Below are 26,297 nucleotides of genomic sequence, written 5' to 3'. Positions count from 1 at the left end.
TACCACGCAATCCACCTAAAACATGATGGAAAAACTTTCTCATAATTCAAAAATAATGACTACAATCGATTTTTATTTCGTTGTAAAATTAGGCTCTAATTGTAATCCACTCATGGGTCCTGTAACTATCTCGCTGTTTCCCCTGCTTCCATTCTGGTTAGCAAGACCGTATTATTATGTAAATGATAGGTTATAGTCACGGTTATACGTTTTTAATCTGTTCCAAATCCGACCATACGAGTTAATTGATATTATTTAGGAAATTCTACAGTGAATTTTGTATTGCTCTGTTGCTTTTTCTACGGCATGCTTGTTGCATCCTGACACAAACTACATCGCCATTACAGATTTGATTGGACATATAATTTTAGAACTTCTTTAGACGAACGTCTAGATGGTTTATACCTCTATCAGAACATCAGATTATTGATTATGTGTTTTTGTTGACGACCCCACAGCCACGTATCATAATCCTAGGTTATTCCTTTATAATTTTGTAAATATGTTCTTCAATTCTATCAAGCTCGTGAGATGAACTCCCTATATTGTTACACCATCAACTATGTTTGTTGAGCTAAACTCATTGTGTTGTTATTTTATCCAAGCTTGGGCTCAACTTGATGAGATTAAAGTTACAAAGTTGATTCTAATCTAGTTTTAAACTGTGATTATATGGTATTATTGTACTTTATTTTTGTATTGGACAATCTTCTTAGAAATTATAGGGAAATTTTCAGATGCAATCCACTAATCATAAAAGAAACTACCGTACTTTTTTACCTGTTATAGAAATAGTTTCCACAATTTGTCCCCTTATTTTTACACCAACAAAAATCTGTCTAGTTTAATAGAGTTTCCCTAGTATTCTCACAAACCTTTATTTTTCAATAATTGAATGAATTTGAGTTTTATTTGTGTTGAGCTCTTCAATACATGCAAGGAGCTCACAACGTTTGTGTTAATGTGAAATTTCTAAAATTTATGTTTCAGTTTTCAAGTATTCTGCTATTCCAATTTGATTCATATTTTATCATTATAATGGGATCAATTTGTGTGTTTAGTTATTCGTACAACGAGTTCACACGCGATTTGTTGATGTCTTTCTACAGTTTTCTTTCTGTTTTCATGTATTTTTGTACATTTATTATATTGTTCATGCATGATTATACATGTAGATCATTTTTACAATGGTCGTCCTGTTTCCATGTATTTTGTAGTTCCAATTTGTAGGTTATAATTTATGTTTCTGTTCTCATTTATTTTGTAGTTCCATTTTTTTATCTATGTAACAAACAACACTTTTATAAAAACATTGTTAGATAAGATACTAAGACAGTCCTTGTGTTATTTTTTCCTTCCAAATTTAGGTGATGACACTGTTCAAAAAGTAGGTTCGGCTTCCTTCACTTGTCCAATTTTCTAAGTAATCACATATAACATAAAATTTTGAATTCATGTAGATTATACACCAAATTAAATAGGCTAATTATGTTTTGAGACTGTTATTCTTCTAATTTGATGTACAGCTCATGTCATTCTACATGCAATTCTAAATGCATGTATGATGATTTACATTTTATTTTCTAAATTTTTAATGTGATGAAACTAATTAGTTGTGTATTGTTTGTGTGTTGTAGGCATGCAACGAGTTCACAACGCACGTGATGAACCTGTTGCGGGAGCAGAGCCGAACGCGGCCGATCACGCCCAAGGAGATAGAGCGCATGGTGCAGATCATCCACAAGAAGTTCTCCTCCATTCAGATGCAGCTGAAGCAGAGCACCTGCGAGGCTGTCATGATCCTCCGCTCCAGGTTCCTCGATGCCAGGTCAGTTCTACTCATTTCATTTATACAAAAATCAATTTAATATTCTCATTTCTGCCATGAAATGTGCTGGTCGATGAGCTGGAAAATTCGACTATACTCCGTACAAATCTACTTCAGTCTTGGAGGAATTTACGGCGCAGAGAAGTGGAGGGAGATCAGCCAATTACAGTGATTGATAGAGTTATAGGTGGAAGCGCAGTTGTCAATTTGTCGATTAGAGTCAGTCGAGTCTGTGATTGCAGACAGGAAGCTTCCTAAGTTCAACATGAGCGCTTGAATACTCACTGGAAATTAGAGGACGCTGGCCGGTACACAACGGCAACATAGCCGCCGTTGTATCCCTGCCGCTGTATGCCTTCTCTGCTGCGCATGTCCTTCCCAAGTATGATGTAATTCGGTACAGAGTATAGTACTCCCAGTTGTTTATTTAGTACATTATAAATTTATTTCTTATTAACCGTGGTCATGTGACGTAATCTAATAAACCGATTGCCCTACGAATCAATGAATGAATCTGACGACAACAGTCCAATGGTTTCATTAATCAACGGTTAAATATATTGAACTTACGCGCAATATGAACTTACTTACTTACAATTGGGCTTATTTGTTGAGAGTTGCTATCTCTTTTTACGGGCGAGACCATATTATAAAAAATACCATATTATTAGCCTTTTTCAGCTTAACGTTCTTCGAGTCGGCAGGACAGGTAGCACACAGATTGACTGATCAGGTTGGCGCCTGAAAAACCCTTGAAAACGCCTAATATGGTCTCGTCCTAAGTAATGTTTAGAGAAACTAAATGTCATTTGTTGTACTCATTCACAAGTAATGGTTTCGTATTAAAATCTGTATAAAATGAGCTCAACGACTAAACCTGTATGAAATCCTCTGAAATTGAAATTAGGTAGCCTACAGACACAGTACAAATGAAAATTCCGTACAATCAATAATTGATAAGAATTTTTTAATAATAATAATAATACTGAGGGTGATGCCCACATAAACTCTTAGGCTTGTCTTGTGCGTGGGTAATGAGTGAGAGGGATGATGATGAGAGATGACGACTACTTTACCGACGACTTATCGTCTCCTCCGAAATACAAATTGGATGACTAAAACACTTGAGCTAATAATATGAGCATAATTCGTAGAGGAAGAATTTTCATTTCAGTAATGTTTTCCAGTTCAGAAAATACTGAGTGATAATGATGTAGTATAGGATTGTTCAAATGGTAGGTAGGTAATAAAAATATGGAATAGTGGAATAAAAATATCTATTTCATATAATAAACGTACTAGAAGGAATACTAAGTAGCCTACTAATAATTTATTGATTTGTAACCTCTAATTGATGAAGATCTTACTTTGAAGAAGTTAACAAAATCTTTTTTTATTAATTGGTGTAGAATTTGAGGAATTGAGTAAAAAAGTCAATTTTGTTTGTAACCTATTTGGAGTAATAGCTGAAGGATTGAAACAATTTCAATCATACAGGTAGAATGCGTCGCCATATTAGACGAGCTAAGCGTTGCTGACAGGGGTTTGGTTTAGATCAAGACATGAGGCAATATCTACATAAGCAGGCTGCCATCCCAAATTTGCATAGCAAGTGACAAAAACGAAGTGTGTCTTTTAGTGCGAGTGAGTGAGCAGATGGGGAGGGGGAAGGAGGTGTTGGCCCATCCTTCCTGGCTTGCCAGTTGTCTTTTTAAATATATTCATAACCCCCTCCATCTACTATTATTCTCTCATCAACTAATTCACACTGTGCCCCTTGCCTCAATGATATGCCATTGTTACAAAACTCATTAGCATTCGCACGCATTATTTTATCTTCTCACTTTATTTCGCGTTATTTGACATCTATGTTCTTCCTTCCATTCAAGTCCTTAATAATAGTAATGAGATTCTAAATTAGAGTATTGTTCTTGCTGGATAGATTGTTTTTATATATTCGTCTCTGTGTTGATGATCTAATTGTGAATGTAATTTAAGGTTGTGAGAAAATATTTTATCTCAAAAGTACGGTAATAACTCTAAAAATTTTAATATTTTCAAGATTTCTCCTGTAATTGATAGAAAAAAAGGATATTAGTAACAAATTATCAAACTAGGTGTTGTCACAACGTAATTGGTATAAACGAGTAGTAACGCCTATTTTGGATTAAATGAAGATAAATGAATTATATTGAATGCATTATAGTGTAGCTCAGTATATATGTACTAAGCATAAAATAGAATAAATCTAAACGCTGACAAAACAGATTCTTCTGCGAATTAAATTGTTGATACGATTTTCATATTGTTTTATGTATGCTATAAATCTATACATTTCTTAAGGAAGTTGTCCTTTTGATTCTGCTATCATAGTATTACGTTTTTACATTGGGAGGTAGGCTACGTGAAACACACATCAACATAAAACCAAATTATTCTCATTTCTTCTCATGTCATTACAATTAGTGAACAAACTAGAATCATTTTCACTGCAATAATTCAAAAACTGCAACAAACTATGCTTGTGTACATAGATGTGTGAGGGTTGTAACAATACATAAATATGATGATGATCCATGACTTATCATGGTTGTGAATACTGCACTGAGTATTGAGTATTCATATGGTGCAACAGCATTACTCTGTTGAAATATGAGACGGGGTATACGTATGAAAAGTGGTCTGGTTACAGAATATATCTCACAGATAGCAAAACACCATGGGTAGTAGAAATACTGATTGACAGTATGCATCTTCTATTATTTATAAATTGTCAGTCGATTTGGCCCAACTCACTCTCCCTTCACTCCCTCTCTTTTTTCCCTCTCTGTCTCTCTCCATCTATTTTCTCTTTTCCATAGCTTGCAAAATGGTCCAAAAGCTTTAGAGTGACCATAAATATTGATGAGCACTGTTGCGTTATATAGCCGCCTGTGCGTTGTTTTTGGGGTACGAAGTATATCTATATATACCTGTGTCGTACCTATATTATCCGCGATTTATCATTGACTAGTGGTGGACACCCCTCCACTCCCCTCGCCAACTCACGTTTCGCTGTCAATTTGTAACTGTTGCACGGCTCAACCAATATTTCGCCTTTTGAATAAACAGGGAAAATATTGAATATTTATTCCCTGTATTACGCATGCTTCTGTTTCCTGTTCGTGTTGGAGAATTTTATTTTTATAACATTCATTCATTTATGAAATCGTTTTTTAAAAACTGTTTCCTATTGGTGTTGGACCTCAAAAAATAGACTGCGTACAGACTTTAGCACCACGAACACGTGCATTTCAATTTTCATCAGCTGATGCTACACTTATTATATCATTCTGTAACTTACTATTTCTGAACAAATATGGATAATATCAGCTGATGACGCGTGTTCGTGGCGCTTAAGTCTGTACGCAGTTTTAGAAATCGAGCAGCAGAATATTCTGCGGAATAAGTTGGTGGTTGGTTAGCATATCAAAGTAGAAGTCTGCTATTGGCCGAGACAAGACACACGATCACAGTCGGCGGAGCAAACTGCAGTAATGAGTCACAATCAAACAACTGCTGCAAAGATTTTTACAACTTTCAATTTGAACGATTTTGATCAAATTTATACTTAAAAAAGTCATTGATAAGCTCTATCAACTACCACTAGTCCCATATCTGTAAAAATTTCAGGAGCTCCGCCCCATCTATGCAAAGTTTGATTTTAGATTCACAATTATCAGGCTTCAGATACAATTAAAACAAAAAGGTTCAAGTGGAAAAGAATGAGCATAAAAATCTCTACAATTAATGTTAAGTGACATTTTCACCTAAAATTGGAAATAAGCTCGAAGTTCGAGAAAATAATATTTATTCAATTTGCTAACTGTTGGCATGAGTGTTGATTCTATTAAATCATTCACTATGAACAGATTGTGCCGGGCACTGTCTTTAATTCAGGCCTTTTCCCAAGTTATAATAGTAAATTTAATACGCAATAGACTAGAGCCATTATTGTAAGTGAGTTAGCGAAATAAATTATTTTCTCTCTCTATTATGAACGGCCATGACTTCGAGTTTCCCATGATAGATATTTAAAAATTGTGGCTCCGAGTCGTCGAGGAATGTAGATTATGGAATTATCTCTAAAACTTAGCCTTCTTGTCGCGACATAAAATGCGATAAGTTGGAAAACAGCAAGCATTGAAATTATAACAACTACCGATTTTGCAGTTACTATTTGGTCCAAAGGCTGTAGAAGCCACGCGACGATTGGTCAATTGATTCCATTCGCCCAATAGGAGACCTGTTTCTAAATACAGTAGTGGGGATTCCCCAGTCGAGATACCAGATTACGTTCCGGAGGACACTTTGCTAGGAGCACTACGAGAGTAAAGATGTAGTCACTATGTTTCCCCCTTTTTGGGCAGGTTTATAAGTTTATTTCAGTAGTTAATGTAGGAGCTAGTTTTATTTTTTATTAATGTTTAAATTTACTAGTAGTGCCATGTCCTGAAAGGTTTAATTGTGTTTCTTCATCATGTACGAATAATTGTTTCTTCAAATAACCGCTAAGCGGTTCATGTGTGTCCCCAAACCAACTTCTTGTACTACCACCCCTTTGGTTCCGCAACTTTATGTAAAACCGCTTCAAGACACCCGTTCAGACGACAGGTCTAGGGACGTAAGAGGACGTCGCCGTCAAGCCAAATTCAACCGGTAAAAGCTCACCGCCAAAAACAAGGTACTGTAACCCCGACGATGAAGCAACGTACAAACCAACGAAAGTGCAGTGTAGTGAAACAAAGGTTCATTCGAGAATGTCAATAAAAAGTGGGGATTCAAAATTATTATGAAATGGGTTATATGGGTTACTATCGACGAAATTTGGGTTCAACGGGTTTTTTCTTTCTTGAGTAATTTCATGTTGAAATTGATTGGTTATTTTATGACTGATCTTGTTTGGTTTTGTGACGTATTGCTATCTAAACGGGGATAGTAATGCGCCCCCGAATCAGATGAAGAATGTCAACAAAGTAACATGATATTGTTGTTTCTGTTGTTCGATTTTAGCTGCCAATGTTTATTGAAGCTGTTTGTATTTTTCTATTATTTCAAATTGTAGTGTTATTCTATAGTATAAACCTATTAAATCAGGCATGGCAAGATTAATTGAAGTTTTCTTGACTCTAGCCCGTTCACCTGCATGAATTAGGTATAGACTCAGGTATTTTCTAGATGTGTCGGCCTATTTCTAAATTCTAAATTTTATTCAAAATTATCTTCTTAGGCACAAGATAACAGACTTCATGTGTCTGCAGCGTCATCGTCCTGTCACCAGCTGGCTTAGATCTTCGAATAGTAGGATAATTTAGATGAGCGGGAACACTAGCGTCAGTTGATCAATTTTCATAACGGCAAGAAAAGTTGTGTGAGTGCGCCACACCAGTTTTTCTGTATTGCAACTTAGTTTCCCAGCCGTACTAAACTAAATACTGAAATATTCTGTAGACCTACTGTACTGTATCATAGAATAACCAATCTACTGTAGCACAGAATCTATAATATATTGTTATTCTCCAACTGTACTTAGTAATTTATTAGTTGTTCAAATCTTGATAGCTCTACAAGATCGTTCTAACTTTATGTTGTCTGTAATAACAGTGTAAATCTAAGAGAGCGCTATATCGCAATATATGTGTGTCACCGGTCACCGTTATCACATACCTTCAAAGTAGCATTATAACATGCAGCACAGGGACAGCACAGGTGCTAAACACATTTATCCAGCCAGCAAATCTAGCAATAACTGAAACAAACGTATTAAATATTGTGCAGGGGCCAGAACAAGTGGAAAGGTGTCGCATGATTTGTGTGCTGCTGCAAGCCTGCGACGAGAGTTGAAGACGCAAAATGGAAAATGAAGGTGGAAAGAGACGGAGTGAGGTGACAAAAGAGAGGAAAAAGAGAGGGAAAGAATCAGAAACAGACAAGAGAACAATGTGAGAAAAAGGGGTCTTGAGTGAGGAAAATAAGAGGAGACAAAGAATGAGAGGGTTAGAAAATGAAAATGAGAGGAAAAAGAATGTTGAGAGAATGAAGAAGGAATTGAAGAAGAAGAATAGATGAGGAAAGATGAGAAGAATTTGTGGAAGAAAAAGAAGTAGAAGAGAATGAGAAAAAAGGGAAGGAGGGGAAGAGGAGGAGAAGATGCAGTAAGGGAGATGAAAGAGGAGAAGAAGAAGACTAGACAGAGAACGGAGAAGAATAGACTGAAGGAGGAGGAGAAGAAGAAGAAGAAGGAGCAGAAGAAGAAGAAGAAGAAGAAGAAGAATAAGAAGAAGAAGAAGAAGAAGAAAAAGAAAAAGAAGACATAAAAAAGAAGAAGAAGAAGAAGAAGAATAAGAATAAGAAGAAAAAGAAGAGAAGAAAAATGAGAAAGGTGATGAGGGAAAACGGAATGCCATAAGAGGAGAAAAGCAGAAGGCAAAGATAGACAAAAAGAGAAAATGTGAAAGTGAGATTCGAAAAAAGGAAAGAAAGTGGGAAAAGACATGTAAGAAAAGAAGAAAATTCAGGGGAAGAATAAACAAAAAGATAGGAAAACGAGTGGGAAAGAGCTCTCAGAATAGAGAAAATGAGATGTTAAGAGCGAAAAGAGAGGAAAATGAGGAGGAAGAATTACCAAAAGAGAATAAAATGTTTTGGAAAATTGTGACAAAAAAGAGGGAAAGAGAGAAACGGAAGAGCTTAGTCCGGGACTGGGCTGAACCAGCTGTTGCAAAAATCGTGAGCCTCAGAGCAGAGCCTCAGTTCACCTCAGCCGCCTCAGCCTCAGCCTTTATTAAACGCGGAGGTTTCACTGCAATAACCTCAAATTTATTGCTGGGCGCAGTCGGATTTTCGCGTCAGCTCTCAGCTCTCAACCGCCGCCGCCGCTCCAAACAGGCAACGAATTCCGCACACGTGAAAATCTATTCCTCTGTTGAAGCTGCACATACATGGCAAGTGTTTGTTCCCTGTATAAAATACTTGGCTGGGTTTTGTTGCTACTGTACTGTATTGTCCCGGCTGCTGGGGACAACTACCTTGTTTATTGGATGAAAGGGTTTGATACTGTAGAGGAATTGAATAATAGAAATTGTGTGGTTCTGTCTTGGAATTTGAATGCATTTGATGATATGAATAGGATTTTTTCAATTTTGGTGTTCACATGATTTCGTACTTGATAATGCAGGTTTTTTGATAATTTCTCAATAGGATTGAAGAATATCGTTGAACAATGTGGGAAAATGGTTGTCAACCTTGAAAGAAATGAGATGGAGAGATGTGTCAAAAGTGAGAGGAAAATTTGAGGATATAGAAGGAAAGGATTGGTTAGAGCTCAGGTGGGCTGTGGGCATCACCTTCAGCAAAAAATGTATGATTTGAATCGATTAGATTAGATTTGAATCATGAGATACAATATCATAAATATGGAGATGGGTGAAAAGATGATGAGGAAGAAGAAGTAAAACAAAGAAGAAAGAGGAGAGGAGAAAGAAGATGAAGGAGAAAGAGAAGAGGAAAGAGATGGACGAGATGAAACAAGATGGGGAGAGGAAGAAGTAGAAAAAAAGAAGTAAAGTAGAAGGAGAAAAGTAAGAAGACGACAATGAAGAAGGAGAATGAGTGAAGTTGTGTTTCTTCTCTGGCTCAAAATTTTGCAAAATTACTCAAAAATTTCCAATTTGTAGAGATTTGAGTGAAGTATTTTTGTTTTTAATCAGTTTTTAAATATCAAAATTTAACATTTTCAGTTTAGTCATTAGTTTTGAAGTGGAAATTGGACTTTTTGAAGTGAAAAGTGAAATCTTAACTTCATTCTCTTTTGAAACTTTTATTTGTAAAAATTTGGGAGAAGACAGTTTGTGCTATGCCTGTTGTCTTCTCCCAATCATATTATATATTATAATTATGATTTGTGATTGTCAATGAAATAAATATATAAATGAGGATAGGAATGAAGTAAAGTATGGGAAAGAGGAGAAGAGTAGACATTGAATGTAAGAGAGGATGAAGAAGAAAGAAAAGAGAGAAGAGAAGAAATAAGTAAGGAGACTGCGTAAAAAGAAAAGTATGGGGAAGAGGAGGAGAATAGAAAGAAAAAGAGGGAGGGGAAGATGTAATAGGAGAAAGAGATGGGAGAAGAAGAAGCAGAAGTAATGAGAAGAAAATAAGGAGAAGGAAGAAGTGGAGGAGTATGAGGAGGAAGAAGAGGATGAAGAAAAGCCCCACTGTGAATTTGCAGTGATGGAATCCCCAGTGTGAGAGGGAGATAGTGTGGATTTATGTGAGGGTTGCAGCGAGTGAGGCAAGCAAGGATCGGCCAGGGAGTCATCCCTGTATTCCTGCATCCCTTCATCCCTTCTGCACTGCAACATTGACGAGGGTGCCACCTCTTTCTTACAACCATTCTCATCATCATACAACACAACATTACCCCACAAATCGCCTATTTTTACATTATGCTACAATTTTTGCCCCTCCATTCTATTCCAGTTTACTGTGTTATTTCCACCGACCGAAACGTTATGTCAATCAATTGATGATTAATATTAGAATTTAGTGTGAATCAATCATAACTTCTGAGTGAGACATAGCCTCAACCTGTGAGACTTGTCATGCTGTGAATATATAGTTTGCACACATAATTTTTTTAGCGTTTTTATTGTATCACAAACTCATGAATTAAAAATTGGAATTAGTTTTTGAAAGTCTCTTTCCAAAACGACGAAGATTGTTATCAGAATTCCCACTTTCCCTTGTTAATAATGTAATATCGGGGCACCGAGCTTCGCTCGTTATTTTTATTTATTGATAAACAGAACACAATTCTCTAAAATGATCGTGTTTATATTTTACAGCTGGCTATACGTCAGCTTATGAATTTCGTGGATGCGATATTTTGATTTTCCACAGAATCACTCGCTCACTTTTTACTATCCACAGACGACGAAAGTCCCAGCTGTTTCAGCCAAGGATGAATTATCCTTTTAATGTCGTTCAGCGAGTTTTCCCAGGGATGAGACCTGTGCAATCGAATTCTTATATCATAAACCTACTATGTTCCAAATTTCGTGAAAATCGTTAGAGCCGTTTTCGAGATCCGTTGAACATAAATAACCAGATATAAAAATACGGAAATTGCTCCCTTAATATAATAGGATTATTTTATTGTTAGAAACTCTTTATGGGCATTTTCATATAGAATTACATTATGATTATTGAATATGTTCATCTAATGAATTGTATTACAATTTTGTTGATAAGTAAATTATTTTCAAAATTCTCTTATGGAAAAATTATCTCAGATGAACTCGCAAGAGAAATTCTATCTGAAATGAATTTTTTTTATGGTGTAAAAGTCAACTTGTACAACTTGAGTTTTAATTTCAAAATGGATCAATTTACATTAAAACCATTCGATTAATCCTCAATTTCCTCACTGTAATAACTGCTAATAATATTGTTGTTGTCTGTGGTTACAGAAGAAAGAGGCGGAACTTCAGCAAGCAAGCGTCTGAGATCCTGAACGAGTACTTCTACTCACACCTAAGCAACCCCTACCCGTCGGAGGAAGCCAAGGAGGAGTTGGCCAGGAAATGCAGCATCACCGTTTCACAAGTCAGTACAACAATAACTTATAATAATCTAATCTGATAATTCTATTCCTTATATAATCATAAACAAGATAGACAGATAGATAGATAGCCTAAATAACATCCACTGCCCTCCTAAACAGGGCGATCAGGAACTTGTCAAAAAATCTAAATGGTCGAACAAAAAAGACACAGCCCACAGTAACAAATACAAGACACAGGAAAAGGAAGCATTTTTTTCTCCACTATTCATGTGGAGTAATGTTGAATGTAATCTTCCTTTGTGTATAAAACATTCTTGGAGAAATCTATCTTTAATTGAGATCTAAAGTCGCGTTCATTCATACTAATGATTTGATCATTTTTACATTGATCACAATGATTTTTGAAAATATGATTGTCTCTGCGCACCATAAAAACGCGAGAGGGAGATGTGCTTCCCAATTGTTTGGCGTTCATATCCTACATTCACTACGTCTGTCAGAAGATGTTGGGACGAGGGTTGATTCTAAATACCAAAAATATTGTTGAGATTAAAACCAAAACATGATGCACATGAAGGTTAGGAGAGGACACCAGACAACAGCCCAAAACTGTCGGAAAATCTTATCTGAAAAGTGAAGATGATGACGGGCTGTTGAGGTCACATATTTACCATAAACATTTTTCAAAGCTAAAACGAGAGATTTATGATTCAAATAATAAGCAATCAATTGAAATGTAGTTTTTTATTGACAGTAAAAAAGGCCAAGTCACAGGAGGCGTTTTTTTCAGACGATTCGGCAGGGCAGGAAGCTCTCCGATTGGCTGATTCTTGATCAGCAAGCTTATCGAATCAGCTGATTCCCGAACGCTAAATCAATCAGCCAATCAGAGAGATTCATGCCCTGCCGACTCGTCTGAAAAACGCCTCGTGTGGCTTGGCCTTAACTGTGATGATCTTCAAAAAAGGTGGAATTTGATTATATTCACCTAATCTCCAATTTTTCCAATTATTCAATTCTTAGGGTCATATCGTTAAACGTTAATCTACGATTACAAGTAGACATGGTCGCATTTTAATATGATAATCCGTTTCATTCTGGGCTAAAAGCAAAAGCAGATCCGTTTAAACTAAGATGGTGCATACGGGCCTCAGTGTCGGTTGCACGAAAAACAGTTCTATTTTAATAGTTATTAATTTGACGAGAACCAATCACGATTGAAATGTAACCGGCTTCTGTGCAACCGGGCCTTAGTTGCACAGTTTCAGAGCTCCAGAACGTCAAACAAAATCAAACCAACAAAGATTTTGTCAAATATTTTAATTGAGTGACGGCAACATGTGAGCATTGAGCATTGGTCCAGCGTCGTCCCGTTTGAGTGTGATCCGGCCCTGGCCCACATTATCATCGCTGTCTGTATTATTATTAGGTCTGATTATTATTCAGCTGACCAGCGAGTGCATTTTGAATTGTAAATTGACCGTCAAGTGAATAATTTTGCCCACTCCAACGTCCAAAGACATGTTTCCGTTTTCTTTATTCGGCCAGATCTGGTTGCAAAGTGAGACGAGACGAGAATTTTTGCCAAGGAAATTCGCACAGAGTCTATTTTGATCTGATTGAATTTTTCCGGGTGTTATTGATAAATGAGAGTTTAAATGTTCAAGTACCAAGTATATGGTCATATGTAAATGCACGTGAGTGACCATAAGTAATAAGTATTATTTTAAAGTGTCGGATGTAACTCAAGTTCTGAAAATTGGGAAAAAATTGCGTTTGCTATTTTCTAGAAAAATTTCATTCATATATCATTCAACTCACATCGGTGCACATGTTATTACAATTGGACACTAGAAGACAACAGCAAAAAATAGTAATTATTGATTCATAAATATGATTGACTTGAAACAGAGTAAGGTATTATTACAGAGTAGGTTATTTCCAATAAAATAAGTCTTTGAAGTACGGCAAAGAACTAAGAAAGAAGTCAGTTTTGGTTTCCTCCTCGAGAAAGCATGAAAGCTACTTCTCCACAATCTTTCCTTTATCCACAATCATAAGGTACTCATAAATAATAATAACAAAATTGAATAATCCCCACAATATCAACTTGAAATTTTTTAGGGGTTCATGGGGAATAGCTCAACTTTTAGTATTGAATCGATTATATTGAACAAGATTTCTAATATCGCATTCGCCATAAAACCATAGTAAGATGTCTGAAGGAGAAGAAAGAAGTATAAGCCAGAAAATGAAAGAGGAAATTGGAAGAGGAGAATTAGGACCAGGATGTATAAGGACTAGAAGAGTAAAAGAAGAGTTTCAAAAAATATATAGAAGAGATAGATAAGAGAAAATAAGAAATAAATTATAAATTATGAAAAAAGACTGGAGAGTAGTACTAATTGAAAAAGGATGGGTATAGAACGAATAGAAGAGTAGAATGAAGAGATAAGTAAGAGACAAGAAGTATTTGGTGGCGAGAAGTGGAGGGCTGAGGGCTGAGCCGTTGACGGCCTTCCAACCAAAGAAGAGTCAATAAAGTACAGTCTGAAAATATTTCGGTTGCAGTGCAATCAACCTTGTCTGACTCCACCCTGCTCGCCTACCACAGTATGTATGTATATTTCTTTGTTTAAATAACTATATGTATAAATGTAGTAGCCCTGTAGGCTTGGGTTGACCGCGACCTCCTCACTATAAATTCTCCAAGTTAAGCACATGTCCTCTTTCCTCAGTTGGGTTGTGCCCTTATCTTCAGCCCAATCTATTTTTCAACTAACGAGCTTAACCGGAACAACCCTTAGTTTAATCCTAGGCATCGCTTGTGAACGAGTTTTGATAAGATTAAATTCACTACTGACTGGGTATATTTCATCTAAGCCATTTTATTAATAAAATTTGGCAACTTTGTATTATTTAATGAATATGAAGTTCATAGTGATAACGATATGAGCTCCATATTGGTCTTGGAACAAGTCAAAGGGGAATTACACTGCAGTTTTTTGAAATATGAATACTTAAAAAGAGATTTACAAGAAATATCATTCATTAATGCCTTTCAAAATTGTAGGTTCTAATGCATTTTCTTTGTATATGATCTAAAACTAATTTGTAGTACATACAGTTTGTCTATTATCATAATATAATATTATTGTAGTCTATTTATTTCTATTGTCATATACTAGTAAACATGAGTAACTTTGTAAGCACTTGATATTAATTTATTTCAATTATTGATTAAAAATGAAATCTTGTCGTAAAAGATAGGTACTCATCTAATAAATCATGAAAGACTTTCCCTCATGAATTGTATTAGCTTGTTCAAAAGCCTGCAGTATTGAGTATAATAAGATTTTGGTCTTACAAAAGTACATTAAGTCCAATAAGCATTCCCCTGTCAATACAATGTTGTTTTTAGATTTTACGTTAGAATATCAAATCAAATTAAAATAATTTATTCTTCCAAAAATAGTTCACAATACAGTAGTGTAAATACAAACTGGTTTAATACTGTATAATCATTTGCAGAACATATAATTTAGTGAATATTAGAAGAAAAAAATCCTGCAGAGGTTTAATAACCTGAGCGCAGGAAATATTATATATATATATATATATATATATATATATATAATTATTATATTAATATAATATTTATCTGTATAGTAATTTTCATTTTCGGGCTTGAAACCAAATCTAAAGCTAAACTGAGAAATAATATCAGTTGCATGCCTCACATACAACTTTCATGCCTCTGACGATGAAACATTGTTCTAGTATGGACAGAGCACACTTTGAGAGATGAATCCATTGCATTTAGCCTTGAACGAATTGCCGTCTAGCCTATTGAATAAATAATACATGAGAGGCAGTGCTATTGCTGTTGACTATCACTCTTGTTCTACTTTTGCTCTTGTTTTATAAATATAGAGGCTGGTTGTAAATTGTAAATATTGTTCTACAAGTCAAGAGTGAAAATAGGCGTGGCATTACGTTCACTGCTCAAGCAGTGTGCTGATTATTAATGAAATTTATGGTTGTAATCATGCAATTGCAATTTTATGAATTGCTTCACTAATAAGAAACATAAATCATTGTTGATTGCTTTCATTTAGATCCGTTTGTTGTGGGCTGTTGTATTGTTGTTTATTAGAAGTAGATCAGCTGTTGCAGGTGTTTACTGTCATATTTTACTATGTTAATTTTCTCTGAAATTTCGATTGATATGATGATCATGAGCTCCATTTGTCTAAAATAAACATAAAAAATTTCATTAATTTTAAAATTCTATTATTTTCCCTATCATAATATTATATTGTCGAATTCTTCTATTTTTGTGAACATTGACCTGGTTATGTCGCATTAATTTTACCTGGAATAAAAGAATCCAAAACTGAAAACTTGAAGAAAACATACTTTAAACTTCTTCCTCTGAATACGGAAACGCACCTTGAGCATTAAAATGTTCTTCATTTTCATATCAATTGTAGCTTTGAATTGAGGAAATATACTTTTTACGTAGTTCTCCACTATTTTAAATGATAGTTCTTCATATTTATTTTATTTTTATTGAAGTATAAAAAGAAGACAACTAACATATACTTGTTTAAATTTTATTATTTTTCATTTAGGCCTATTGTAAATCAATACTCTTGAAATGCTCTAGCAAGTATTGTTTCACCATAATAGTGTTAAATCGGCTTACTCTATTCTGGAAAATTTCATAAAACCCAGACTCTCATTTATCTAGGAGGAAAAATTACTCACAAAGCTATAGTTTATGTAGTTTGAAATTCGAATTCAAATAATTCTACTATACAAGTATAAAGTATACAAAAAGTATACAGTTTTGCAGTTTCAATATTTTCAATGACACCGAAACTTGTTTTGGCTCACAATGAATTGTAGTTTGCTGTTAATAAACTGGATTGCATCAACTGTAAACAAGTTTGATCTTGGATTAGCACTGTAATAAATGATTCAAGATGATTAATCCTGGTTGATGTGAATCAGCTTGAAACCTACTCATTGTTCCATTTGCATCTATTAGAGCAGCCAGTTTCTGTATCAGAATTTATTGTAGAATTCTTCTATTTTTGTGAACATTAGGTCTTGTAATGCAGCATTAAAAATTGTTATTTCAAATGTTGTCTGTTGGCACTGGAATTCAATTCAATTCTTATATGCCCCGCAAAAAAATACATAGTGAAATATTACAGAAGATTAATCGTGGAAACTATGGACTAACGTAGGCTCAACTTACACTTACGCTACTCAAGTCGAGAAGAGTGACTCTAGTCACTAGCATGTGTTTTCAAATGGTGACACTCAAACCAGTCGACTCTAGTCTCCGCATCCTCACGACTGTGAGACTGAGTCGAGTCGACATGTTGGTACCGACTCGACTTGAGTTGCATAATGCCGTGCATTTTTAATGAAAGTGAGGTTATGTTTTATGAAAGTGATGTTTCATAATTTTAGATAAGACAATATATTCATAATAATTATTATAAAATTTGTTACATGCACAGAAGTGATGAATTGGATATCATATTTTCAATAATGTGAGGTTAGAAATGGAGTAGCATGGAACTGAAGTAGAGACAATGAGCAAGAAAGTCGTAAGGTCGAGAGACTGGAGTATCCTCGACTGGAGTCGTACGATTTAAGTCGAGGTAGTGTGAGTTGAGCCTTAGATTCTGCTTGTTGTTGGGGTATAGACTATTTCAATGGTGCAGCAATGTGAGTATTTTTGTCTAGTATTTTGTTGTTACTTTTTCCTACAGTTACCTTGAAAAGTGGCCATTGCTGCACTGATTACAGAACGCAAAGAATCACTTTTCCGCTCTAGTGCGGGAAAAATCTTTCCTGCACTCCAGATTTGCAACATGGCAACGCAAAATAGTTAGTAGGTTATATGGAGCACCAGTGCAGCAAAATCAAAATTAAGTTGGTAACAGTGACTGTGGTGCACGTTATAAGAGTCTTGAGGTGGTGGACAACAGTGGATGACAGCCCCCCCCCCGCCATTCAAACACACATACTACATTCTATTCTATTTATTAATAATAAAATTACACAGATATACATTTGATGGATTTCAGGCAATTTTACCCATAATTACCCACTTTTCATATTCAATGGTAACTGTAGGAAAAACTTAATGTGAAATACGTGCGCAAAGTTCCTCTGCTGCACTCAACAAACCATTCCGCCCTCGCCTACGGCTCGTGCGTAAACGTTTCTTTCGGTGTAGCAAACTGTCACTTTGCGCACTAGTAGCACAAATAACTATTGTCTGGTAATTGACGAGTGTGTTATCGTTTTGTGTTGTCTAGGTATCGAATTGGTTCGGCAACAAGCGGATCAGGTACAAGAAGAACATAGGCAAGGCGCAAGAAGAGGCGAACCTGTACGCGGCGAAGAAGGCAGCAGGTGAGCGAGAGCCGTCCGAGGACTCGGAGGCTGACTCTCTTTACTTTTACGACCGCTGAGCCACGATCTGCTGCTGCTGGGCGGGCGGGGGGCGGGGCCACGGGGATCGACAAGCTTGTGCACACCAATTGTCTAAACCATCTACATTTCTCACTATCTGCAAATTAAAATTTTATTTTATTGTTTACATTGCTTGTAACAGAAGACTTCATTCGTACAAGATTCAACTACGAAAATGATCAGTAAAATAATAGCGTTTTTCTCAAGTAATACAATTTGTCAAATATAAAGGAGACTTCCGATATGGTAATTAGTTATCAATTATACTTTTTTACATTGACAATGATCATGTTGATGACAAATTTTTTATTCTGAGTTCTGAGTGAACCTAATATAGTTTCAATTCTATAGACTGGCTCAAACCAGTGTTGGCGAAACATGCAAATTGAGATAATAGCATACCTAAATAAAAAATAAAAAGCCCTAATATGGACTCAATATTGTTACAAATTACCAGATTTGTCAAATTGAGAAAATTTAATAACAAAAATCATGTAGGCCTACTCAACCTAACTTAACCTCAATTCAGTATTGCTGCAAAGTGGTAAGAGATTTGTCAAATTGAGGAGATAAAAAAATGATGTAGGTCCTCTCAACTTGAATTCAGTATTGTTAGGTCAAATGTAAACTGACTGTGGCATTCATTGTGTCATTACCCACGTACAAGACATAGACTTTTGTGGGCATCTTCAATTATAAAATTATAGCCAAAACTTCTAACTAAAAAATGTAAAAAGTTTAAAATTTCTACTAAATGTTTGATAACTACATTATATTACTTATTTGCTGTTTCAACAAGTTAAAATGTTATGTGGGACTCATTGTCTATTATAATAATTTAACTTCAATTTTTTCATGCTAAAATTATCTAGTTTCAAACCAATCTTATTGATTAGGTTAGAAGACTTGGTTCAAAATTATTTTTTCCTCAAGAGATCTGGTCAAAAATGTAGGTGGTTTACAATTTGCACAATATTTATTGAAGAAACTGGAATACCGTGCACTAGCTTGCATAAGATCCCCGGTTCCCATGAATCTCTATTGCTTTCAAACTTACTATTTTATTAATGTTAAGCAGACTAAACTGCCCTAATGATCTACTAAATCTTGTACTCAAATTCTGCAGTCTGTTCCTCTAATGGGGGAAATTATTATTCATAAAACTTTTGTACTCGATATTAGAATTTAATGCTTCAAATAAATCTAGGTTACAATTAGCGTCAATTCCAATTTTAAGAAATTAGCACTAAAGGAAAATAATGGAATTAGACCAACATTTTTTTTTAAAGAATTGACTTGATTTTTATCTCATGATGAATAATACTTATTCTATAACGTTCGTCACTTGCTAGCTTCTAATAGAATTTTATTAATGTTCAATGTGCTCTTATAAGTTTGATAAACCTATTTTTATTGATAATTGTGATAAGCTTTTTGTATGTTTATATATGATTTAGTTGTAGTTATTTTTGCGAGTATGTGACAATGGTTGTTCTAACAATTTTAGTGTATAAGTGTTATGCTTGGCTTTAATAATTATTATTCACAAACATTTTATTGCTGAGATTTTAATGAACATTCAAATTTGTTTTTATTGGCTCAAAACTCATTAGCCTGTCATATGTCTTAATCATCGTCTTCACCTCCATTGCTAATGTAATTATTGCAATAATTAGAAAGCCCAAAAATTAGATGTTCAGATTATTTTCATGAGTCAAGTAGCTGATGGATTGAATCTGAATCTCTTTGATAGGCTAGAGTGTTGATTCGCTATTAATTAAATTGTCAGCCGCTCTTCTGAATAGTGTCTATTCATTGACTTTAGCTCAGTATTTAACAGTGATTTTGTCATCCAATCCAATCATCTGTTGATTGATTAGTAGACAAAGCTTTGTCAATTGAAAAGTTCTCACTGCCTAGGGTCAACTCCTGTATAGATCATCAGCTTCTTCGTTGATATTGGAATTGCTGTATTCACTACGCCTTCTCCTATGTTCTTCATATTGTTTATCAGCCACTTCTCCTAGTATCTTGATATGTTCCTCTCATCGTTAGCTACACATTATTGACTTTTCTCAGCTCTCTGTCCAATAATAAGTTTGCCTCCCTCCTCTACAAGCTAGTCACATTTTTGCAAAGTCCAATTTCCAGAGGTACCTTATCCACTGATTGAGCATACTGTCTCATCTGAAATATCACAACTGTTTCAATATTATTTAAGAACTTCAAAAATTTCTTCCTTGTGGTTTCGTGTCCTCCTCAAGATGAAGGTCCTTTAATCTCTCGTCATCATCCACCTACTAACAAGGCACAATTCGAGAGCTGATGTGGGCACCACCCTGAGCAATATTAAAGGCATGCAACTAATGGGATTTTTTAGAAGATATCATATCACCCACTATCAGAAATCAGTGGTTTCATAGAAACTATCAGTTATATCAAACTATCAGTGAAACCCACTATCAGATTACTATCAGTTTTATCAAACTATCAGTAAATCCCACTATCAGGTTTCATAGAGGGTTGAATTGTAAAATAATATAGCTCTCATCATAAATCCAGGAATTCATGTAGATTTGAATTGGAAAATATCATCATATCTCCCATTAGAAATACAGGAATTCGTGTAGGATTGCTCTGAAGTTTGTCTCAGTGTGTGTGTACACACGTGAGTGTGTAGGTGTGCGTGTGTGAATTTTGTGAGGGATTGTACTGGTAGTGAAGGGTTTAGGCGCGCTAGAATTTTCGTAGTGTTTGTAAGAGTAGCAGGCGGCGCTGCGTTGCGTTGCTGCGTTGTAGTTGTAGGGTATGTGAGCTGGTGCAGTGAGCGGCTGACTTTTGTCAGTGACTGTACCGTCCCGGTGTTTCGGCTGACGCTCCGTACGAATGGAACGGAACGGAACGGAAAGTTCTCTCTCGCGGGCCGGAGGGGAGCGCAGCTGAAATGGAGTTAATATATCACCGCGCTGTAGCGTTGGTCTTGACAGACTCAATGGGTTTTCTTAGTCCTGGCTCGCTGGCTTGCTTGCTGTGTTCCTTCCTCCGCCCGCCTAGAAGATATCCTACGTTTTCTTCTTATTCTCATCCTCCTTCTTATTGTCTATCTCACTCCACTGAAGGTATCCTTCATTTTCTTGCACTCCTCTTCCTTATTTTCCATCTCACTCACTCGAACATCTCCTTCTACGTCTTGTACATTTCTTCTCATCCTCGTCCTTATTGTCTATCTCACTCCATCGAAGATCTTATACATTTTCTTGTCACTCTCCTTCCTATTGTTGATATTACTCTGTTTCTTCTGCTGCTTCAGTGCCAGATCTTCTCCTTCAAGGGGAACTTCTCTCTCATTCTCTCCTTGCATTCGTTTTCGCACAAGAAGTAGTAGTAGAGAGGAGGGGGTCGAGGTAGAAGTAGTAGTAGTAGGAGGCGGTGTAAGAGGAAGATAGTAAGAAATCAGGGGCCCTAAGAATGAGATGATAGTGATGAGGAGGGGGAAACAAATAAGAAGAATAAGACAATGGAAATGAAGAAGCTGTAGAATGAGGAAAAGATGAAGGAGGAGAAGGTGGAAGACTATAAAAGAATGAGGAATAGGAGAAAAGGAAACAAGATATACAATGAAGAAGCTGTCGACATGAGAAAATAGAGAGAAAATTGGAAAATACTTGATGATGAGAGAGGGAAGACGTAGAGATCAAATCAATGAAAACTCAAGGATGAAACTAAAGGATAAGGTTCTGAAGAGAAGAGAATAGTGAAGGAAAAGAATATAGAAAAAGAATGGAAAGAATGAGAATAATAGAAGGGGAGAAGATAAGGATGATGAAGAAGGAATTTTAGAAGAATTCATTCCCCGCGGGTTTCTTCTCCCCTAACCTTTTGCAGATCTACCTTTTCTCTTATCAGATCTCTGTGCTCCTGAATTTCCTCCCATTAACTGTTTGTACCGTTGTCGTCTCGAGTTTTACCTCCATTGCAATCTTCTGGTGTCCTTTTGATTCTCGTTATTGCCTGCATTCTATGAACTGTTCCTTATTCTAGATTCGTTCATTTTGTTCCTAGTTGAGTCTATTTTCTATCAATTTACTCAGTGACTGATCATGGCTCATGACTCATTATAACTTATGACCAATCATGACTTATCACCCAGTGACTTATTTTTCAATAATTACTGAGGATGACTCTAGTAGGTGACATGATGATGATGTTGACATGTCGTTCTCCTGGAAAGGATTCTTCTATGAGGAGATTATAATGAGTTGAGATGAGTATGTGGAGTTAAAGTACCTACACCTTTCCATCTACGGTTCACAACTATTTAGAAGTGGAGTAGGCTGAAGATTATATCCCTATCTACACCTAATGTTTTCTCAATTGGCGTAAAGTTATTGAATATCATGGAGATGAGATGATAGTGGTAGATGCATTATTGTGTTTTTCTACAAACCCTTCTTGTCCTTATCACAATTTATAGATAGATTAAGGCTTAGAGTAGATAGTAGCACAAGCCTTTCCCCCTACCTGACTCATTCTGGTTCCCATTGGTAAATAGTAGAAATATTCCAGTTTGAGATGATGATCGTGGTATGGATGCGTTAATCTTAATCATTCATTATCCTGAATCATGCATTATTCTGTATCAGAATTACTTTCTTATCCATATATTTTCATTCATATTCCCGAATTTGTTGATTGGCTTTGGTATAGGAGTAGTGTGTAGCACATCCCTGCACCCATTTTTGTCCTCTTTGTCACTAAATTCTTGTCCCCCTTGGCGCAACATATGAGTATTGTGTAGCACTTTTCAGTCCCCCTTGGCGCTAACTAGGTTGAGTATTGTGTAGTACATTTTGGTCCCCCCTTGGCGCAATATATGAGTATTGTGTAGCACATTTTGGTCCCCCTTGGTGCAAACTAGGTTCAGTCCAGGATTACAGTAGCATGTAGCATATCCCCTTATGGGTCCCCATTTCCGCACACTTTTCAGTCCCCCTTGGCGCAAACTAGGCTCAGATCATGATTTTAGTAGTCAATATTGTATAGCACATCCCTTATTTAGTTCTCTTTGCCGTGTCTATTTCGGTCCCCCCCCTTGGCGCAAAGTAGGTCCAGTCCGAGATCATAGTAGTGTGTAGCGCACTCCCTATTTGGTTCTCTTTGCCGCATCTATTTCGGTCCCCCCTTGACGCAAACTAGATTCAGTCCATGATCATAGTAGTGTGTAGCACATCCCTCCTCTAATATTGGTCCTCTTTACCACTCACATTTTTGTCGTTGGTGCAATCTAGATTCAGTACAAGATTAAAGTAGTATGTAGCACATTCCCTATTTGGTTCTCTTTGCCGCATCTATTTCGGTCCCCCCCCTTGGCGCAAAGTAGGTCCAGTCCGAGATCATAGTAGTGTGTAGCACATCCCCTATTTGGTTATTTTTGCTGTACCTATTCTGGCCCCCCTTGGCGCAAACTAGATTCAGTCCAAGATTAAAGTAGTGTGTAACACATCCCCTATTTGGTTATCTTTGTCATACCTATAATTCTGGTCTCTCCATGGCGTAAATTTGAGATCATAGTAGTGTGTAGCACATTTGGTCCCCATTGGTGCACTCCTTTCAGTCCCTACAAACTAGCTTTCAGTTGTTTAGCACAAACTATGTCAATTTGGAGAGTGTAGTAGTGTGTAGCCAGCCCCGGTGAGCAGAGGGCTGATGGCTGGTGTGGTTGTGTGTTGTGTTGCTGTAGGGGCGTCTCCGTATAGCATGGGTCCAGCGTCGCAGGGCACCGCGACGCCGATGATGTCGCCGGCTCCCCCCGGGTCAGGAGGCCCCAATGACAGCATGGGTTACGCCATCAACGCCATGAACGGAGGTGGCGGTCCCGGTGACTACAGTTCGCCAATGTCCGGATCACAGGTCAGTCGAGCTCTCATTCTATTCACTCAACAGTGTGCAGTGCATCAGCAGTCGGCACTCCCATAACATCAATGTAGAAACATTCTTTTTAGAACGTATCACGTCTACAGTTTACATCGGGTCTTGAAAAAACTCCATTAGATGAAGTACTTATTTAATAAAGCAGGGTAATTGATTTATCAAATTTTGAATATTACTTAATATTATATTATTACCTATAATATGTGTTATCTAAATTTGGGAGAGGAATAGCACAAGGTTACCTTATTTTTCCTCTCCCTATTATTTTGATAATGTACTTATTGTATGAATGAATAAAGACTTTCAAAAATATTTGAAAAATGTTTAAACCCTTTGTTTTAATAATTATAGAATTATTTTTAAAATTGCACAAGTAAAACGCAATGTTACCCTGAAGAATAAACTTTTTTCCCAATGACTTAACCTATAGAATGTTAATTTTTATCCATAAATAAGGTCACTATTTGTTCCTAAGGATTACATTGATCTTATGGGTCATAAATTCAATATGGCCGACTGCTACCACACACTATATTATAATATCATTTTACTTATTGTTCATTCATTATCATGCATATTTCTATATTGAAGGATAAATGCTAGGCGTGTGCACATAGAGAGCAGTCAACGGTATTAGGAGGATATAGATATAGATATTCGTATATGTCTATACCCTTATAAGACTGCTGGAACTCACCTGAAGACGCCTGACCACAGAATAGGTACAGAATGGAAACTATTAATGAAACGCCTATCCAACAAATGCTTTTTAAATGGCACAATGAAACTGAAATGGAAACTAGCAGCTGGTGGTGTCTGGTGCCTACTTTAGACACAACATACTAGACACGTCACGTGACTGCGCCATCTTGTTTGAGATTACAATCGTGGTCTTTTGATTGGCTCGCGGCAGTGAACGAGATCAATTGATCCGGATCAGTAATATGATCCGAGTCTTCCATCAATACTATTACAATGCTGAACTTTCTAACAAGATGGCGGATTTTTGTGCCAGGGTACTAGCCGAGTTTCCATTCTGTATATTCTGTGGCCTGACCGCTCTCTGTTTGCTTACACCCTATAGTCCATAAAAGATTACTTCTGACTTGGAGGAATACGAGTAGCAGAAAAATGGAGGGAGATCAGCAAATTACAGTGATGAATAGAGTCAAAAAAGCGCAGTTGCCAATTTGTTGATTAGACTCAGTTGACTCAGTGCTTTCAGAGAGGAAACTTCATATGTGCATCGTGAGCACTTGAACACTCACTAGAAATTGGAGAACGCTGGCCGCTTTAGAACGACAATATCTCAACCTTACTCTGCTGCGCATATCCCTCAAAGTCAAAAGTAATATTGTATTCTTATTAGTTAAATATGGTTATAATAAGTATATGGTTAAAAGTTATTGTATGGACAATAAATATCATATGGTTCATGAATCTGATTTATGAGAAATAATTAGTCGTCAACCGTAGTTGTAGTCGATTGGAAGAAATCAATTACTGAAAATTGATAGAAATTATTTAAGAAAGAATGATGAAACAGCATATTTTAAAGTATAAAAACTTAATGCAGTGCAAATTTCTATGAAATTTATCGAAAAAATGCAAAAAATTGATGGAAACCCTTTCAATTTAATTTTTATTAGCAGATGCATGATCACTTGAAAATAATATTATAAATATGCATGAAAAATAGAAATCACTGCATTGTCAATTTCCTGCAACTTTAATTGTCATTTTTTCATAATAACAAAAACACAACAGGCAGTTGTGTTTTGTTCTGTTGAAGGGAAGAATACAAACTTGAGGACAATAGTTTAATTAAGAATAAACCAAACCAAACTAACTAGGCTTGGCTTGATATAGCCTATAATGCATTTTGAAGGATCTCATTATTATAAAGAAATATCTTGGTAAACTAACCAATATTTTGATAAGGATGAGGTGATGCTTCACAGCTCACTGGAGACAGTAAATACTGTAATAAATATTATACAATTTTGAGGATTTTCAGAAGATTTCCACTTCCGCATACGTTTAAGTTATTATACTACTCTTGCAGATAGTGATATTCATTACATTCATATTATTTACAGTAAATCAGGCAATTAATCTAATGCTAATTTTCAATTTTGAATTGAGGAAAAATTCAAAAATTTGATTATTTTCTCATTTACTGTATTGTACATTATGCTAATTTTGTTCTTGCATTTTTGCAAGAACAATTAAGTTGCTCTGATAATTTCATCTAATAATTAATTATTTTAATTTTTCTTGTATTTGTTAGAAATATTAATCAATAATTGTTTGAACTGATTCGACTTTTGTATGGTGTGCAGGCTCCATACTCTGACGGCAGTCTTGGATACGATGCAATGCACCAGGTGAGTCAATGAGCTTTCAAGCTTATTTTATTACTTTCATAATAATCTT

General features: G+C 35.9%; 1 protein-coding gene across 1 annotated transcript in view; it reads left to right on the top strand.

Moving 5' to 3' along the window:
- The window catches only part of LOC111058456 (homeobox protein extradenticle), a 241,667-nt gene that overhangs the window by 204,912 nt on the left and 10,458 nt on the right, over positions 1-26,297 (top strand). Inside the window, exons 4-8 of the mRNA XM_039432150.1 lie at positions 1,638-1,828; positions 11,338-11,473; positions 17,774-17,870; positions 23,671-23,840; positions 26,204-26,248. Of these exons, the coding sequence (XP_039288084.1) occupies positions 1,638-1,828; positions 11,338-11,473; positions 17,774-17,870; positions 23,671-23,840; positions 26,204-26,248 (639 nt within the window). The remainder of the gene's footprint in view (positions 1-1,637; positions 1,829-11,337; positions 11,474-17,773; positions 17,871-23,670; positions 23,841-26,203; positions 26,249-26,297) is intronic.

Source organism: Nilaparvata lugens, chromosome 7, assembly GCF_014356525.2.
Source record: "Nilaparvata lugens isolate BPH chromosome 7, ASM1435652v1, whole genome shotgun sequence".
NCBI lineage: Eukaryota > Metazoa > Arthropoda > Insecta > Hemiptera > Delphacidae > Nilaparvata > Nilaparvata lugens.
Note: the sequence above shows the minus strand (reverse complement) of the source record. Positions and strands in the feature narration are given on the sequence as shown.